The sequence below is a fragment of the Lipophrys pholis genome, assembly GCF_963383615.2.
Source record: "Lipophrys pholis genome assembly, chromosome: 9".
Taxonomy (NCBI): domain Eukaryota; kingdom Metazoa; phylum Chordata; class Actinopteri; order Blenniiformes; family Blenniidae; genus Lipophrys; species Lipophrys pholis.
The window spans coordinates 20201068-20220837 of record NC_137639.1 but is presented as its reverse complement, the minus strand read 5'-3'; the positions used below and the strand labels follow the sequence as shown (position 1 = coordinate 20220837).

Sequence of the window (19770 nt, the reverse complement as noted above, 5' to 3'; positions counted from 1 at the left end):
CTTGCATCGTTTGCACAATTCAGGTAAACGATGGATGAAGCTTGATACATTTGCCGTTACTCGTTTGTTCTCGCCAACTTTGAGCCCTTTCGAAGATGTAGATGTCAACGTTAAATACGGATCTGGCAACGTAGACGACGACAGTTAAAAGTAAAGTCATAATGTCGTGGTTTCAGTTTATTTTAGCTGCTCACGCCATGTGCTTTCCCAGGTGTCTGTGTGTGCCCTGGTCAGGGTCTCTCGTCCTGCTTGTCTCCACAGTTTGTGCGGTTCCATGTTGTGCCAGGGGCTTTGGCATCGTTTTTGGCATGCTACTCTGACAGTGGTTTGAGCATTTGTTCAAGGGTTTGTTTTTCTTTTGTTTTTGTTTTCTGTTGTGGGGTGTCCATGTGCATGTTTTGGTTGTTTACTGCTTCTGATAGTTGTGCAAAGGCGAGTGTGTAACAATGTGGTGTCCCGTGTTTCCACAGACGGAAGACAAGGTGGGTGGCAGCGCCTTGACAGAGTCATGGACATGCTTCAGGCACTTATACTGATCACACAAACACAGAGCAGACACGCCTCATGTTGAGCTGATACATAACACAAACTTGGCTAAGTATTTTTAACCTTGTGAAGGAATTAGAATCAGCTTGATTGAGGTCAGCTGGACTATTTTTAGTTGATCTGTTTGCTGGTGTTGTGAAACTGGAGCACAGTTCAAAAACAGTTGTTTTGCTATATTCAACTCTATATTGTAGTTTACCATGTAGAAGCAATGCACGGCTACTTTTATATGTACTGTTATTGACTAGCGTTCAAGCTCTGCCCTGTCAGTAGATGAAGTAGATGAAATCTTAGGTTTCATCCAGTATATGCATGTCAGGCCATGCATATTTACTTTTCCACTCATTTCTTACTCTACTTTGATGTGATTTGTTTTTTGGAATCTTTTCTTTTTTCTTTGAATAAATCTTCTTCTGACTTCATTTATCCTTCATCCCCTTTATGTACACTCATGATGTAATTTCTGTCCTCACCAATGGTGATTCACTCCCGACTCCTACATCCTTTACCATGCCTCATTCCCTGTCTTGTGGCTTCCTCACTTTATACTCTTCGTTCGTTATCTTCGCTTTCCACACATTTGTTTCCTTCTTTCCTTTTCCTGCTGCGATTTCCTTTCGCCACCTGTCCTCCCCAAACTCCCTCCTCCTCCTGTCACTCCTCCTCCCCTCCTCACCCCTCCTACAGTAGGAAAGTGGAACGCAGTGAGAGTGCCCGTGTGGTCCGGCACTCGTCTCGGCGCCGCGGCTCTTCCCGGGCCAAACAGTCCCGCTCCCGTAGTGACGTGGACCTCCAGCCGCCCTCCACCACGACAACAACACCTACCCCGCTCACCCCCCAGCACCTCCATCCGTAAGATGGGCATGATCCCCTCTAGACAACCTCCTGGCAGGAGAGGCACACAGCAGGGATGGACAGGATGTAGAAAAATGTCTACAGATACTGAATAATTAGGGAACTAACAAATTAAGCCTGTGTACGATATTAAGATTTAAATGCTCCTCTAGAAAAACTAGAAAGACTTGGACATGTATTAATTAATTCTTTTGAAGAGAGTCTTAACTGATAAGAGGAAATGCTGATTATGAAACATGTTGTGTCCTATAATGTGAATCAATGGAGCTGTTGGTTTTTTTTTTTAAGTTGAGCTATGGCTGTCAGGGAGTAAATAACCGTTCCAGTGTTGTGTCAAACACTCAACTCTTTATGGGAAGGATTATTAAGTTAGGCCATGGACCATTCAGTAGACATTAAGCGCTTAGTTAGAGTTCATACTTGGAGGAGGAAAACAGTAAATGACCCCGAGTGAACTAATAAATGCAACTAAATAGAAAAGAAATTTGGTGTGTTTTGTAAATTGTGCAGGAATAACAAGTTATTAATTTTTGAGTACTTGCCAGTGCTCTTAGAAAAAAAAATTTTTTTTTCAACAAATTATTTTTATGTGTGGCAAACCCAAAAAAGGGGTTGCAATTTTAATTTTTTTTTATTTTTAAACGATGAACTGTACAAAAGCCTAACTTTGTCTTACAGAATCACAGCGAGCTGATTCAGCTTAAAACAGGTTAAGAGTTTAAAAACATTGCAAGCATGTCAATCGTCATATTTTTGTTAATATCCTGGTGGATTTTTAGTGAGTCAAGCAGCTGTTTTCGTCTGCAGTTTCTCAGCCAGTCGTTTCTTTTTCACATCACCGAATTGCCGTCGTGGGTCGTATTTGTAAGTTGTAGAAACTATCCAATCTGACGTTTCTTCCACTCTTGTTTATTCCTCAGTCTCGAGGGAACAATCTTTCTTCCTGAAGGCCCGGGCCACTCCCCCACCAGCCCCTCCCCACAGCTGGAGGAGTTGGACCCGCGTCTCCTGGAGTTTGAACAGGACCCGCCCAACTGGAGGGAGCTGGCCTCTCCCGAAGCGCTCTCCAACCTCAGCAAGAGAGAGATCAAGAGACAGGAAGTCCTCAACGGTGAGGAGACGAGAGACGGGGCAGCACCCGGGTCTTAAGGGCCTCTGCACCTCGCTCATGCTCTGTTTACCCTCTCCCCTATTAGAGTTATTTGCTACCGAACATGCCCATGTGAGGAAGCTCACGGTCCTTCAGACGATCTTCTCCAGACCTCTGGAACGAGAGCAGCTCCTGACGGCCACCGAGCTGGCCGCCATCTTCCCCAACCTGGACGAGATCATTGAGATGCACTGTGAGTGCTGCTGCAAAGACGCATTCGGCAAAGTCACTTGTTTATTACTGACAAGTTAGGATGCTTGTATGAATTTCAGTGTTGGGCACAAGAAACATGTACACGTTTGCAAACTTTGTGTTTGCATTTCAGCGGCTTGAATTTGGGATTGCCACAACAGTTTGTGATCATGCTCGACTTGGCACGAGTTTTGACCCCCGATGCCCTTCTTGTCCTTCAAGTGAATCTAATGCAGTATTGGGCAAAAGTTTTATGTGCATGTCAGACAAATACTGCAAAGCAAGATGCAATCCAATAAGGAGACAATAGATTTGCTTCCAAATGACAAACTGCAAAGTGAATTTGACTGTTGACCTTTCAAACAGCACGACTTCTTCTCAATACACAGATCACAACCAAGATGTTTCCTTGACGGAGCCAAAGGCTTGTATGAGATACTGTGCAAAATGGGAACAGTGGTGAAATAATTGAAATGCCACAATACAAGCACCATAACTTCCATGGCCCATGGTTGTTTTTTTTAACACTAAAAGTGGCGTCTGCTATCGGCTGTAGATGGCTTTTTTTTTACCAACCTTCTCTCTAAATGTTTAATACAATTCTGTACGTATGCATCTTTGACATAAATGTCTTAATGTATATGGTGTACTGCAGACAGCATGTTAAAAACCAATCTTCTGTGATGTAAAGAAAACTGTGTGTTTGCCCCCCCCGAATCTCAGGTAACTTCTACGAGAACCTGAAGAAACTGCGCATGGAAGACAACTTTGTGGTCAAATCCATCAGCACCACAGTGCTCAGCCGAGTGAGTTGTCATCTTTATTACTAGATTATACAGTGTTCCTCTGTTCTCCCATTACCTGCACTGCTTTCAGAAACACTCCCACTGTTGTATGCTAGCAATTTAATTCAACACAAATTAGCCGTAAGAGGGTCCAAATGGAATTTTAGCTTGTTTAACAAGTGCCAAAAGCTATTGACAGGAATAAAAGTGTTTGCTATATCATCAGCATAATTGCATCAGGCTCCCCTCTCCACTTGCCCGTCCCTTGAAATCTCTTACGGTTTTTTGCACAGCGCTCGTGTCTGAGTTGTTTGTATGTGTGCGCTTTCAGTTTGAGGGGACGGAGGGGGAGTGGTTCCAGAAACTGACAGCTCGCTTCTGCAGCCACCAGTCGTGGGCTCTGGACCAGATCAAGAGCAGGCAGAAGAGAGAGCCACGCTTCAACTCCTTCATACTGGTAACACACACACACACACACACACACACACACACACACACACGCACGCACAGAAGCTGCCTCAAAAATAAATTCTTAAATATTTAGCAGAGTCATACACAGATGCACTCGCAGATGCGAGGCCACGCAAGAACTCACATAAGTGGTCTCATTCTGACTCTGTGTGCGCATTAATCCCAGGAGGCAGAGAGTAAGCCCCAGTGCCGCAGGCTGCAGCTCAAGGACATCATCCCTATAGAGATGCAGAGACTCACCAAGTATCCACTGCTGCTGGAGAATATTGCGAAGAACACAGGTATGTGTGTGTGTTTCCCAAGCATTTCTGCAAGATTCATAAGCACATTTGTGAGATTTTTGCACATTTCTCCCCCGCCTGATATTTTCCATTAATTATCCTATTAAAATGTAAAATAACAAAAAATGGTACACGTAATGGACAAAGTCTCCAAATAATTGAAACTTTATATGGTGATAAATGTTTTTTTGTCTAGTGTGTGGGTAAACTGTCAATGTGGATAAAGGAGGAGGCGAAAATTCATCATATTTTGACACGATAACAGATGTTAAAGTGCTACAACCCACAGCATAAACAACATGCAGCATCTCAGACGGCATGGGGTTTCATGGCGTATATTGTCTTTAAGCCACTGGAGAGAATGCGATTTCCTGTACATGGGATCTGAAAATTTAGATTAAGAAATTAAACAATAGTAGGAAGTAATCACATTTTTAAAAAGTAGTTTTGGACGATTCTTCTTTGGCTCTGTGTCAGGTATTCGATTTTTCAGGCTGATTCATGAGCTTGTTTTTATTATGACAGGCAAATAATAAATGGTACACTTAGGTGGAAAAAAAGCTGAATATGTTTATGCTAATGCTTTCAAATATGTGCCCCCCCCCCCCCCCCCCCAAAAAAAAAAAAGCAATCCCAATAAAAATGCCCACTTTAAGCGCACAACAAAAACCATTGGAACTGTTGATTACTTTGTGTCCTAGACAGAGTTCAGTGTACACTCGTGATTTATGGCTTTTGTTTTGGCTCCCCCGTGAAAGCTGTATTTTCCACAACTCTCGTCTGTTCTCCCCATCTATAGAGGACCTTGTGGAGAAGGATAGGATCCACTTTAGTGCCGAGTGCTGCAGAAAGATCCTCAACCACGTCAACGAGGAGGTCAAAGTGATGGAGAACCTGTTGGTGAGAAACACACAATCCCCCACTCAGCAACTGTTATGTCGTAATTGGGCATCGAGTGAAGTCGAGTAGATCCATTTTAAGACTTTCTGAAGGCCACGGCTTCTCGGACTGCTTCTGCGTCAGCTGTCAGGTGGAGGACAATCTGACCTCGAAATCTCTCCTTCACTCTGCTACAGACCCTGAAGGACTACCAGCGTAGATTGGACACATCAGGGCTGAAACCCAGTAATGAGCTATACACTGAATATAAGGTAAGGCCCCTTCAGCTGTTCCAGTCACTGTTGAGAAAATGTAAAAACTAACATTGCACATCTTTTTCTCCACTAGAATATTGACTTAACCCAAAAGAAGATGCTTTATGAAGGCCCACTGATCTGGAAAGTCACCAAGGAGAAGGCTATTGGTAAATAAGTGTTTATATGTATCATAATTACATTCGACTAGGCTTGAGTTTTGGCGCCAGGCTTTCTAAACGACATAATTGATGTGTTGTTTATAAAGGAGATGTGAAAAAAGGAAATGTCCAGTCATTTAAAACTCACTTGTTAATAAGTCATATTTATTGTAAGAGATTAATGCCAAAATGCAAATAGAAAAAAACCTGATATAACAGTTTTATTTTAGGGCAGAATTTGCCTTTTTTTCTTTCTCGTTTCCTCTTTTGAATTAATACTTCATCTTTTGACACAATAGGAAACACAGGTGTACTCCAGCTGTTTTCACTGAGATCACAGTGGCCCATTGTTGTGTTCCTCCGTCACAGTTCATTTCAGTTACCTCAGCATTAACGCAGTGCAACACAACATTCACTTTTAGTCGAAACAATCACTAATACACAACTTGTACACCACACATCAGTGCAATCATGAGCAAGAAACAAATGCAGGACAAAGATATATTTGTAATTCCTCAATTTCCCCCATTTTATGCATGATTTTTATCCACCATTTAGTACTTGTTGGTACTTCTGTACGTGTGTGAGTGAGACTGCCTGTGTTTGCATTGTGATCGACTGGAATCGGCTCAAAAGCCGGGGCAGGATAGAAGATGGATGGGTGTGTGGATCAGAAAATATGAATAAAAGTCTCAACCTAGTGACCGAATGAATGTGAATGCCTGCCTCATTCCCCTTAAGACGTGCAGTGTGTGCTGCTCGGAGACCTGCTGGTGCTCCTGCAGAGGCAGGATGACAAGATGGTCCTGAAATGCCAGAGCAAGAGTAACGTCGTGGGGCAGGAGGGCAAGCAGATGCTGAGCCCCATTATTAAGCTGGACTCGGTCTTCCTCCGCGAGGTGGCCACAGGTAAGCTGCATGCCTCAGTACAGTAGCTTCATACACTTCCACTGCGAGATCAATATCACTCAGTGTCCCAATTGCCGTATTTTCTCCTTTTCCCGTCAGATCGAAAGGCTTTCTACGTGATATTTACCTGGGACAGCGGCGCTCAGATCTATGAGCTCGTGGCTCAGTCTGTTGCAGAAATGAAAACGTGAGTGTCGGGGACGACGAGCAATGTTTGCCTCTCAAGTTAAATCAATGGGAGACATGAACACTGAGCTTGTGCTTTTAGTTGGACTGACATAATCAAGTCAACAGTGGATGACCTGAAGAAGAGCGGAGCGCCCATGAGGCTGACGCTGCCTCTCGGTGGCGGAGGAGCACCCTTCAGTCCCACGTACGTACGCTCGCGCGTCTCTTGTGTTTTATGCTGAACGAGCAAGATAATCCCGTCGCCCGCCAAAGTTCACCCATCTCATTTCTTTTGTCACTTTCTCTCCTTCAGGTTGAATGTCCCTTCGAGCCCGACGGAGAATGGGGGCTTGAAAAGCAGCAGCGGTGAGACCGCCGTGTTTTTTTTTTTTTTTTTTAATTAAGCGCACACTAAATAAATAATGGAAGTTTGTCTTTATTACACATTTCTGAAGGTGATCGCCAAAGTTACAGCTCCTCTCTGTCTGTAGATCGAGATAAAGACAGCTTGACGAGTGAAAAGTCAACAGATCCCAGACATAGGCTGATTGATTTCCTGTCAGACAAAGGCTTCGACTTGATTGGCCACTCTAACAGCGATCAGGAGAAAGTGGCCAGCAACGCATTAGAAGAAGGTGAATATGATTGATTTTGATATTTATTCCATGCAATTGTCATGATTCTTTATTTTTGTGCGTGCATGTGTGTGTGTGTGTGTGTGTGTGTGTGTGTGTGTGTTGTGCCATTTGCTATTTTCTTTTCTTGCCTGTTGACTTTAACAAAACCTTTGAATGTGTGGCCCCTGTCAGTCATGTTCCTGAAAAGAGTGCTGGTGAGTAGTATCAGTGTGTCTGAATACTCGCACGATGAAGAAAATGAGGAGGAACAATCGGACAGGCTCAGTCAAGATGTGGAGGGTTGTCAATCAACAGGTACCGACACGGTTTTCTCTCCATATTCTGCACTAAACCACACTGATATATCACGAGAAGCACTTTGTGATCGTTTATGAAAAATGATTTGGCCAATGAATAGAATAATTGAGAAAACAAACGGAGAGGATTTTGCTTGTTTTATTGTTTATACTCGCAAACAAAATGATTTATGGAAAATTCACTAAACCAGCAAATGTCATTTTCCAATGGAGTTGGATTTTTTGAGAAAGACCTCTGTGTGCTTGTTCTGGGTTTTTTTGTGTGTGTGTGATCATGACTTTTCTTGACCTGAATTTGGCGCAACTTTGAAATGCCAGCGCCTCTAAATGAAGTCTGCATCCACAGAGGAGAGTCGGACCACAGACAGAGAGGCTGAGGAGGTAAATACCAACACTTGTGAAAAAGGAGGCGCGGAGACGAAAGTAGACAAAGAGAAGAGCATCAGTGCGCCACTGGTGTTGTCCCAGGAGAGGATGGAGGAAGTGTGCAGGAGGCTTCACAGCCTGGAGGAACAAATAAAGAGACTACAGGTGAGCAAAGAGCGAGGTGGATGAGAAGATTGAGAAGGGAGCGGCGGAGCAGAGAGACACGTAAACCCAACAAAAGACGCGAGTCGACTGAAAATAGACGCACAGTTGAACATCAAGGATTTCAGAGAGGATAACTTAAAGGAGACATATCATGCTTTTAAATCCTTCCTTTTTACATATAAATCATACAGTTGTGGTCTATACAACGCGAAACTGCAATGCTTGGGTCTGAATTCCTCATTATTATAGCTCCACAGGCCCCTTTTCAACCCCTTTTCTGATGCGCTTCTAAGAGCAACTCGTTTTGGGGCGGTCTCTTCAAATGCAAATGAGACACTTCATACCCCGCCTCCTCTCCAGGTTGCAGAGGTGACACTCGGTTCAACGTCACCCAGTTCGGCCATCTTTGTAGTTTGATAGAACAGATACAATTATCTAGCGGCGCAGAAACTTTATATTCACAGATTATTTACAAAATGTCAACAACGGAAGATTTGTCCATCCAGCCATACATGTTGGAGCCAGAGTCGGACCCGGCGGAGCGAGATGAAAATGACGATGATGCACCTACAGAACAACGTCTTCATATGGATGTAACGCAATGGTGTGTTACTATATTTACACTAACTTCTCCATCCATGCCCACTACTACAATACTGCCTGTATTACACCGACTATTTAACACAGAAGTTACATTATAATCTAAAACGAGCACACAGCGCTAACATATGAAGACGGTGCAACTGCTAATGCTAACAAAACAATGACAGGGACGTCTTATCATCACACTTTTTAGCGTTATATACAGCTTACCGAAGTGCTCTGTTCGTCGTCTCCATAGATAGAAGGAACTGACCGCTCAATCAGACCAAGTCTTTCGGCAAATCCTTCTTTATACTGGCGGAGGTTGCTGAAGCAGTCGTCCTTAAAGTGATTCGCGCACACAAAAATGACCTTACCCACAGATGTGGGTACATTTCTGTGAAAAATAAAACTCAACCAGGCACTTCGAAAAGGTTCTGATGCTGGGAGACGGTGTAACGAAGCTTGTGGGTTACTACATCCAACAACCGAACATTTCGACTTATCCTCTCGTAACTTCGGTTGGACTACAAAATCGCAGCGAGAAACAAAAATGGCGGATTGCTCGAAATGTCGATGTCCTAATTTGGCAGTTCCGCTGAGAATAATGTGACGTCATTGTTCAAAAAACGTAATAGAGAATAGAAAAATCGAAACCGATCGCAAAATATGACCAAAACAGAATATAAAGATATCAACGGAGCACCTGAAGAGACTACTTTGAACTTTTCTGTACTTCTAAACACTCTAAATATACAACAAAATGCATTTAAGGGCTAAAAAAGTGGATTTAGCATGATATGTCCCCTTTAAGGAAGGCGAGGCTGCGGACAAACGGGGGCCAAATAGCACAAAACAGAAACCAGAGAATAGAAAACCATTTAACCACTGCTGTTATTGCCTCGCTCAAAATTGCCTGGTGAAATTGGACTTCTCTAAAAATGGCTATTATGTCCAGCACTTGCAATGGGATGTGTCAGCGAAGTAGCGAGGGAGACGAAGAGAGGATGCTAGAGGTGTGTGTGTGTGTGTGTGTGTGTGTGTGTGTGTGTGTGTGTGTGTGTGTGTGTGTGTGTGTGTGTGTGTGTGTGTGTGTGTGTGTGTGTGTGTGTGTGTGTGTGTGTGTGTGTGTGTGTGTGTGTGTGTGTGTGTGTGTGTGTGTGTGTGTGTGTGTGTGTGTGTGCTCTGTTTCAAAGGTAATATTGATTTTGTGCTGCAGACTATAGAAGAAGAGCACCACCGGCTGCAGGAATCTCTCTCTAAGTTCTCTCTGGAGGGGGGCAACTTCCAGTAAGACTCCAGCACACCACCTGCTGGTGGCCAGGTGAGGAACTCAACCAGGCCAAGGGATGACAAAAGTGTAATAATCATCAGATGAAATATTTCAACCTTTTTTTTTTTTTCTTTTTTTATCTTTTGAAATAAAGTGGTTATTCATGAAAAAAAAGTATGACTTATTTAGCTTTTGAATTTATGAACTTGTCAAACCTTAATATGTACTAACTAGCATAATGAAAGATAAAATGACACTTGGGATCAGAAGTTCACAAGTTGGAATCCCAAATCAGAATGGTCACTACTGTGGGTCCCTGAGCAGGACCCTTGACCCCACCAGCTCCCCGGGGAAATTAGAGGAATTCCATTTCCTGCATTTAATCATCCTAACGGATTAATAAAGTATGATTAGTTTAGGTAATAGTTAGTAAATCCTAAGAAACCAAAAAGATTAATTTGAAAAACCATAATTCCCAGACTATTGAGCCGCATCAATGAATATAAGCCGCATCAACCACATTTAAAAAGAAAGGTCGCTTATATGATGCACCTTGAACGCATCACCCATGTATGTGCGGCATGAAGCTCATTAATCTGTAAAAATCCATATATTAGCCACGTCGTTGTTTAAGCCGCAGGGTTCAAAACATGTTAAAAATGTAGCGTCTTATAGGCCGGAAAATACGGTAGTCAAGCAAATTATAGATATCATGTGTGCTTTAAAGACCCCATATGAAACAATATCAGTGTTGAAGTCGAGGGGGCAGTTTCCAGACCTGTTGGGCATTTTGAGTGGACAGTTGTTCTTTGTGTATCACAGCCATGACATGCAATGAGAGGAGCAGGCAGAACCAGAGCCACAATAGCTGGACTAAAACCAGCGAGGAAGGAACGGGATTATCACGCCGAAGGATCTTCTAAAAACTTTATGTAATTGGGAAACAAACTCATTTGTCTTCATAAAATTTATATTGGTTCACAAAACCTTACTAATGTGACACTTTTAAAACGGGGGTGATTTGATGTGAAAATACTAAAACTAAATGTTTTGACACTCGAGATGAATGAACAACAGACTTGGAGACACGAAATAAAAAGTAAAAGAAACTCAACTAAATGGCTCTTAAATAAATATCCCCACCAAACATATAAACCCGTGGAAGATGCACACAGTCTTTTTTTTTTTTTTTCTTCTTGACAATTTAGATTGTCATCGATTTAAAATGTAGAAGTGACTGTAAATCTCCCCTCTGTGTTTGAGAAGCTTCCATGCTCTGGTTTAATAGTAGTAGCTGAAGGTGACCCGGGTGACGTTATCAGCATTTATATCAGCTCTCGGCTCCATTTTTGTTCCTGTCAAGTCGGGGGGGGGGGGGGGCAGTCCTTTTTTAAAAGAGATTTTCAAATCTGAAGTAGCAGAAAAATGTGATAAAGGGAGACGAGCGTACATCTCTATCCCGAGGGAAAAGCTTGCCCTTCCTAATCATTCATCACTTTTAATAACTTTGCATGTTGTTATCTCACCTAAGCCTTTTCTGCTTTCAGGGTTTTTGCTGGCGCCGGTTTGGCCCGAGTGACTTTCCGAGGCGGACCTGGGGACCGCGGACCCGTCGCGCGTCATTCCCGAACTCTTGCTGCGTCAGTTGTTTGCGTCGCCGTGCAGCCGGGCAGGAAGCCTTCCGCCTGTCGGAGGCTCTGTGCGAGGCGCGGTGGTTCATCGGCGAAATATGGGAGGTGTGTGCATGTGTGTGTGTGTGTGTTTGCGTGCATGCTTGGTAGAAAGACATACGAAGAAAACCAAAAAAAGACAGACAGACATCCTACTTATGAGTGGGAGGTCGGGGGGGGGGTTGTTAGATTTTTTGCCAAATGACACAAAAGCAATATTTTTGCTGTGAGAGAGATGCTGCCTAATAAAATGTAGTGATTTCAAGCTGCTGTAACACACATACGCACACCAAAGAGCTGCTCTCTGGAGAATAATTAGTGCCAATAACAGATGTATTGTAAAGAAAATGCCATAAAGGGCAGATGTAGCATTCGGAGATGTATTGCAATACTACTGCTTATGATGATAGAGTTTTATATTTTAGTCTTTGCCAAAGTACAACAGAGATGCACTTTCTTCTGATCAAAAACAGTTTTATGCAAAATTTATGATTGAAGTCGTAATTCAGGACGGTTTTTGTGCTTCATGTGGCCAACCTGGATTATTGAAAAAGACGCATGCAAGGAAGTGTGTGTATGTGTGTTACAAAGTTTTTATCCTCTGTGTGTGCGTGTGCGTTACTGTAATTAGGTTGCATAAAAAAACAAAACATTTATACATAGTGGCACAATAGTTAATCATGCTGTTAATATTAGAGACTTGTTTGTACGTATCGCTTTTATTTATTCTTCTGAGTCTTGTGGGGTCGGTGAGGTCGTCGTCTGAAGGAAACTTCAACATAGCTGGGCTGGAAAGACTGTGTGTGTGTGTGTGTGTGTGTGTGTGTGTGTGTGTGTGTGTGTGTGTGTGTGTGTGTGTGTGTGTGTGTGTGTGTGTGTGTGTGTGTGTGTGTGTGTGTGTGTGTGTGTGTGTGTGTGTGTGTGTGTGTGTGTGTGTGTGTGTGTGTGTGTGTGTGTGTGTGTGTGTCAAGATAAAGGAGAAGCTGGATTTTGTTTCCTCGGTGATGGTCGAGGGTAAAGAGGAGAACTGTAGGTGTATAAAATGGGCTTAGAGGGTGTTGGTGCTTTGGTTTGGGTGTTTTGAAGTAGACTGCAGAGAACATGAGATTATCAATTGTTTTCACTGTAAAGAAGTAAAATGTCAACATGAGAACACACACACTGCAGGATTACAGGCGTGCTCACAAGTATGAACTTCTGGTCCAAAACACAGGCTTTAGCTGAGGTAATAAACTGTATTATATGGTATTAGACAATGTGTTATTAGTATTGAGAAGCATCTATTCTTCCCCGGTAGTAATATTTGTATCAAACTTGAGCTTTATTTTTTTTTCTTTCTTTTACTAAGCAGTTGATTGTAATTATAAGTATTATAATAGTAGTGGCAAGACTGTGGCTGTGCACACAGGACCAAAGACATTAAAAAAACAACAACCGTGATTTTCTTAATGACGTGCCTCATCTCTGGCGTCTCGTCACAAAACACCGAAGCGGGAGTTGAAGCTCCGTGGTGCGGCCTGCAATCAGCCAGCTGCTTCTCCCCTCCTCCAGTGATGGGATCTTAAAAGCACACGCAGCAGAGAACCGGCGGGTGTTGAATTTGGATCGATACACATTCTGATTCTGTCAAAGCTTTAATGAACGTACCAGTGGATGTTAAGATGAAGCATGTTAGAGGGCGGCAACGGGTTCATGGTTTCACACACGTCACCGGCCAAAACGGCCAACAGGTTGTTTAATTGAAACTATTTGGGCCACTGAACTCAGAATGAAAAGCCAGTGCCACTGCCACAAGATGTTCTGTACTGTACTGAGACCGAGCACTGTCCGCCACTCTGGTACTAAATTAAACAGGCGCGCTGCAGGAAACAAAAACAAAAAAAAAAGGATGCCACAACAAAGCAATGTATACAAAGGAAGCGCCGAAGATTTGAAGGAAGGAAAACTGCAGCGGCCTCATTCCAGCATCGCTCCGACCCCTCACTCTTTTTTTTTTTTTTTTAACCACCCTCACCTCCTGATGTGCTTTGCTACCTTTGCACCTCCTGAACCTCGGTTGGTTTTCCTCAGTTTAGTCACTTGTGTCATAAATTGCAACGTTTGTTTAAACATCACTGCCAATCCCCCAATCCACCCCCCCCCCCCCCCCCCCCCCCCCCCCCCCCCCCCAAGGTCTTCCTCTTAGAAATTGTACATAAATGTTAGCTTGAAGGAAAAACTAAAGGACGTAGAGAAAGTTTACTTCCTCTCTGTCTTTATTACGCTTGTTAGCGACATACAGCCCTTGATAGCACGCTCACCTCTTTTGTTTGCATAACCACCTTCCTTTTTCTCTTATTTTCCGAACCACACACTTTTATCACAAGCTGCGTATTTGATTTGATTTACTTAAACGGGTCGGAGAGGTTCTTGTTGTTTGTTTTTTGTTTTTCCTCCATCCTCCATCGTTTTTCAAAGGAGTTGTAATTATGTGCTACGCATTTGCGGCAACCGCGCGAGAGAGACTGGACCTGTCTGCAACTTGTCTCTGCAAGACTTGTTTTTTGGGGTTTATTTTTAAGTACGAGATGCAATTATTGTGACGGTGGCAGATCGCTTCACTCTGTCTGCTCTGCACAGAGGATAGATTAAATATTGTTCTTCCAATCAGAGGTTTTTTTCAACTGTTAAACTTGGGGTATAATCCGGTTCCGACCGGCGACACCTTCACGCTTCACTGGCTGAGCGACTACGACAGGCACTTCTCACTCTCTCCTCCTCATGTTATTCTTATATGCAAGCTGTAAAGAAAATGTATTTATGGTGTGGCGCCTTGTGACAATTTAGGTGGTTTTCTTCATCAAGGGCTCCCAATTCAAACACAATCACCCGGCTGTTTCCCACCGAGGCCCTCGTGACTCGCGAGAGCTGACAGACGTCAGCTGATTTCATGGTCGAGGGCTAGTTTTGTAATTGTGGCTTAACTTTACCTCTTTTTGTGTTCATTTCCATTTAAAAGGGTGTTTAAAACTCCCGGAACAGCTCACCAGCCAATGCCCTGAATTGGAGAAGACGCTGCTCTTTGTCGTGCTGCCATTTACCCTGCTGTCTATCTATAAACAATGAATATGCAAGAACTATACTGAGTATTTGGGGTTTTGATTTTTTTATTGTGCAAGAGGCTCTTTAATGATGTGTACCTGAGGAAAATTGTGGTACGGTCTGTTTTTTTTTTTTTTTTTAATTCTTCAGTTTTTTGTTTTTTTTTAATAAACTTGGGGAAATAATAAAACTGTTTTGTCCTTTTGTAGTAAACAGATTATGATAGAGTATTCCCAGGGATTACCTTAACAAGCCATTGCACTGCGGGCTTGGCTAGATTTTATACACACATATATATATATATACAACAATATAAATGTATAAATCATATACTATAAACAATCTGTAGTATCTAGTCTAAAATGAATCCATTCAGTTTAATAACCGGCTTTGGGTTCCAACTGATTTCTGTTGTAAATGATGACATTGTGGTGGTTCCTCATTTTTCTTGCATTCCTTTGCAAACATCCAATCTACAGACAAACACATTTCAGGAATCCATTAATCATGAAGAAAACATGCTGCTGTAGATTTTGTACATTAAGATTCAGTGTGTTACACTTGGACCTGCTGTGTTGTTTTGGAGCTTCAGATGGAGTACTTGCTATGCAAATGGGGACGGATCGCTGAAGCATAAATCCTGAGAGACAAACAGGACACTGGTGTGTTTCTGCACAAAGTCAGGCTGGATCATCCGAGTAAACAACTCTTAGATTTTTCTGTCTTTTTCTTCTTTTTCTTTTTTTTTTTACTATTATCCGATTGCATTTAAGTGGAGAAAAACATGCTGAAAGTCATCCTTTCTGTTCTCTGCAGTTTGGCAGGTGAGTCGGAGTTTATAATCTTAAATAATTCTAATGTATGAAATAATCCTCTTGAGGTTTAACATTCACGTGTGTGATCGTTCTCGTATCACAGTAGCTGTAAATATCTGTTGGGTTTGGGCAGAAATGATTGCTTTCTGTGCTTCAGGTTGAAGTATTGTATTTATGTAGCTTGTCAGTTAAGGTTTAACTCGTCCCTGCTGCCTGCTGAACCATATTTCCTGTCAGACAGATGGCTGTGCTCTCATCTCAATGTTAGTTTTGCAGCCATGTTCAAATTTATAGAAAAATGTTTATGTGCAAAAGTGATAGTTCAAAGTGTCTTTAAATAATCTGCACTTAAAATGTTTCCATGTCCAATCCAACTTTATTTATAAAGCATTTATTTATAAAAGACGCCACAGTGGACCAAAGTTCTGCACAAAGAATCAATAAGTTAAAGTGCAAAGTTCACACGTTTACATAAAATGGATACAAGCATAAATAGCATAATAATTTGGGTAATTTTAAATCTGATCAAGTCAATAACACAATAACTTGCCAATAATTTAATAAAATGGAAAATGCTGCACTATATTTACATTTCCTTACAAAACGTATTCCCATAGTTCAATTTGTATGTACTTTTTGTTTTGTGCAGGTCAATTAAATTGTGTGTTGGCAATCAGCACTGCAAATATCAGCAACTCATACAATTATATATTTGTACATTCACTACTATTTCATGCAGCTTTTCCACAGTTGCTTTATCTGTACTGGAGGTTCATCATTTACAGATATTTTTCTCGCAGTGGAAAAACCTTTTTTAGACCGCTGTATCTAAATATCCTTTACCCACGAGGATTAAAACCATTTACAAGCTGAGACCTTGAGCTCTCTACATCTTTGCATGATGATGCAAAAAGCCTCATTGTTGTTTTGTTTAAACAAGACAGACTCTACCTGTCCCTCCCTAACAACTTATTAATCATTCGTTACCTTGAAAACATGGACGATGTAAGCAGAGGTTATACTGCCTCGTGGGGCAACAATGCGACAAACACTGTTGTAACTGTGTTTCCTCCACAGTGGCCATTGTTCAGAAAGAGGTGGTTTTAGAGGCGGACAGACCCTATCTGAGGGTGGTCGTCACTCAGCCGGCCACCCTGAAGTGCTGCTACAGAGGCGCCAGTGATCAAGTCATCTGGGAGAAACACGCCGAAGCTTCCAACCGGCCCATCAATGTATACTTTGTGGACGAATCCGACTCTGTGACTATAAAGGACATTCAATCTCCCCCTTCAATGTGTGGCACTCTAACCATCAAGTCGGTGGCGCTTAATGACACAGGGCTGTACCGGTGTTTGCTGAACCGCACGCGCGTTCACACACACGGCACCTACCTGCAAGTCTTCAGTAAGTGTGTGTGTGTGTGTGTGTGGGATCATGACCTCAAACTGAGGCCATCGCTCTTTCTGTGTTTGATCTACTTCATAGGGTTTACATCCCGGATATCACAATGAATTTACTGTTTAAATTAAGTTAAAAAAAAACCAAAACAAACGAGTCACATTTCAGGTAGTGCTGCTGGACTGATTGTTAGTACATGTGTGATTTGAAGATCAGCAGAACTCCACCTGATGTAACAGGAAGATCAAATAACAGGCCGATTTATTTAATGTCTCATTTCTGTCTCCATCAACACAAATAGTGCCTGGAAAAAATAAACAGATCAAGATACATTTACAAATGGGTTAGAATACTCATAATTATGTCCTCCAGTTCAAAACGTAGGAAAAATGACTGACCCTATAACATATTCCAAACGTGTTTTGTATTTGCATGACTTATAAGCTATATATATATATATAAGATATTTTTATGAATTCGAATTTGGAAAACAAACGCTGACATTGCATAAAAAATTCCCGACGACAGTGGTTGGCCGTGACAAAGGTTTATCCATGAGGCCAGTCGAAAATATGGCTGTCATTGAAAGCCCCTTCATGTGTATTACAGTATCCATTATACACGACATACAGTGATGCAGTCAGTTAAATTCGAAGCACTGCAAACACCCCATAAGCCATAAATCCTGTTAACCTTAGTCTGTTCAAGAGCTGTGTGATTGGCACCATCGCCACAAGGTGCAGATAATTAATCTTATTAACCCAGTCATTTCCCTTAAAATGATGACGACATTAAATCAAGCTGTGCTATTTTCTAATTGTGCGTCAGAGTCTATGTATCCAGACGGTAAACCTGGAAATGTAAATCAGGGTAACCTGGGGGGAGATTATGTGTGAGGCCACCAGCACCAGTTCACACAAACACCACCCCGCTCACCAAACAATACTGTGGCTTGTTTTTTTTTCCGTTTTTGAAAGAAAATGGAGCAGTTGCATAATAAAATAATCAGTCTCACGATAAATCTCCAAGTAAATCTATTAAGTGATTATTTCCTTCAGCTCCTTTCTCATGCTCTCAAGCTGCTTTAGAATATTGCTTTGAAAATGAGAAAGTGTCTACGTGTCTAAATGTACTTTTGTTTTTATTTATTTTTTCCAACTTTGGTACATTGTACACAAAGAGCCCATGAAGAAGACAATAGACCTCAGAGAAAAAACCAAAAACAAGATCCTGATCGCTGAGGGGATCCTGCTGTTTCTGTGTGTGCTGGTGCCTTCTGCCACTCTTCTGGTCAAGGTCAGCAAGTCACATTATTGCACAATGAGCTATTAACTGTTATGAATATGTTAAAGCGCCGGTTAATTCGCAGAAGATTTCAAAGCTTTGACTTAACATTTACGTCAACACGTTTGTATTTACTGCATTCTGTAATCCCACGCTCGCAGCTCTGGGTTAAGCCGTGTGGTTTCGTCACTCTCTGTTCTCCTTTTACAGTCCAAGCACCGAAATGAACTGGAGAAGATTAAATCAAAGAAGGAAGAGGAAAATATATATCAGGTGAACATTACGAGTGACATGACCGAAACACATTACTGCAGCCATGTGTGAAAGTGGAACTAAAAAAAAAAAAAAATGAATGAATGGTTTGTCCTGTGGCATGAATCACTGACATGAATGTGCGTCATTCATTTTGTCCTGACTGGTTTTCCACCCTTCATCTTGTTCTGCACCAGGGGCTGAATCTGGATGACTGCTGCACAACATATGATCAGATCGAATGTACTCCTGCGCACGGGCAGTATCAGGATGTACGCAACTTTAATGAAGAAGACATCCAACTGGAGAAACCATGAAGGAAAGTGGAGATATGAAAAGGGAAAGAAATAATGGGATTTCAAAAAAATATTATTTTTTAACAGTGCTGACTGAATTTTGGTGTCATCTGAACATTTACATTTTTGTAGCATCTGTAAACATTTTACATAACCAGATCCAGCTGTTAAAGATTTACACGGCTGTTGACAAAACAACCTCAACACGAAATCCGCTTGTTGTTGGCAGAATTAGAAAAAACAAACCTAAGGCTTGTGTAAGTTCTGGTGGAGTTCAAGAAGCAGCTCTTTCATTCCTGTCCGTCTTGTCATGTTTATTTGTTTGGTGCATTCAATTGTATTATTTTTGTGCATTTTCATACATTTAAAAGTTGTTTTAATCTCCTCAGTCTTTTCCAGATGCCATTAGCCGTGACTAAAAATGTGTTCAGCTCCATGTAAATATTGTGGTCAAACTATTTTCAGCTTCTTTTGAGTTCATTCATTACTTTATATACTGATTATATTCTCTTTTATTCAAATGGAATTGTGGACAGCGTATGTAAAATGCTAGTTGCTGTCAGTTCTTTCTGTGTCAGCTGAATAAATACAACTGTGTGGAAAACAAAGAAGTATTATTAGGGTCCGAGCAGAGCTGGGAGAGACCCCTATTGGAATGCAAGAGATTATTATTATTATTATTATTATTATTATTATTTGCACATATGTCAGAAGTTGCGAACCATTTAAAACGTTATGGTTGTTGAGCAAGTGTCTGGCAATATGGCTCCATAGCGCTCCCTACATTTAACACGTTTCATCTATGTCCAAGACATTTGGTAGGTATATGCAGCGACGCCCATACTCTAAACTCAACAGGAAGTCCGCCATTTTGCGTTATGCGTAAAACATAATCCCCCAAGGGGGTTATTCTGAAACCTGGCCAGTGTAAACAACAGGCCTTCCTGATCAAATTGTATCAAAATGTAACTGTAATCTCAAAGGGCGTGGCCACGGTGTGTCC

At 41.9% G+C, this 19770-nt stretch overlaps 2 protein-coding genes across 12 annotated transcripts in view; both read left to right on the top strand.

The window, feature by feature from the left end:
* arhgef1 (Rho guanine nucleotide exchange factor (GEF) 1) overlaps positions 1-13507 on the top strand; it is a 49311-nt gene extending 35804 nt beyond the window's left edge. For 6 of the 11 annotated variants that reach the window (XM_080471924.1, XM_080471923.1, XM_080471921.1 and 3 more), the window contains 19 exons: positions 471-482; positions 1234-1398; positions 2322-2512; positions 2598-2744; positions 3467-3549; positions 3860-3985; positions 4166-4280; positions 5080-5180; positions 5357-5431; positions 5508-5583; positions 6316-6483; positions 6583-6670; positions 6752-6856; positions 6965-7017; positions 7143-7286; positions 7461-7583; positions 7932-8116; positions 9918-10022; positions 11519-13507. In XM_080471924.1, the coding sequence (XP_080328050.1) occupies positions 471-482; positions 1234-1398; positions 2322-2512; positions 2598-2744; positions 3467-3549; positions 3860-3985; positions 4166-4280; positions 5080-5180; positions 5357-5431; positions 5508-5583; positions 6316-6483; positions 6583-6670; positions 6752-6856; positions 6965-7017; positions 7143-7286; positions 7461-7583; positions 7932-8116; positions 9918-9992 (2032 nt within the window). In that variant the 3' untranslated portion in view covers positions 9993-10022; positions 11519-13507. The remainder of the gene's footprint in view (positions 1-470; positions 483-1233; positions 1399-2321; positions 2513-2597; positions 2745-3466; positions 3550-3859; positions 3986-4165; positions 4281-5079; positions 5181-5356; positions 5432-5507; positions 5584-6315; positions 6484-6582; positions 6671-6751; positions 6857-6964; positions 7018-7142; positions 7287-7460; positions 7584-7931; positions 8117-9917; positions 10023-11518) is intronic. The other 5 variants (XM_080471927.1, XM_080471926.1, XM_080471918.1 and 2 more) reach the window with 2 other exon arrangements.
* Positions 13508-15371: 1864 nt separating this feature from the next.
* cd79a (CD79a molecule, immunoglobulin-associated alpha) lies at positions 15372-19367 on the top strand. Its single transcript, XM_080471916.1, has 5 exons — positions 15372-15546; positions 16615-16941; positions 18116-18231; positions 18430-18492; positions 18669-19367. The coding sequence occupies exons 1-5, from the start codon at positions 15507-15509 to the stop codon at positions 18786-18788; spliced, it is 666 nt and encodes a 221-aa protein (XP_080328042.1). The 5' UTR covers positions 15372-15506; the 3' UTR covers positions 18789-19367.
* The last annotated feature ends 403 nt before the right edge of the window (positions 19368-19770 follow it).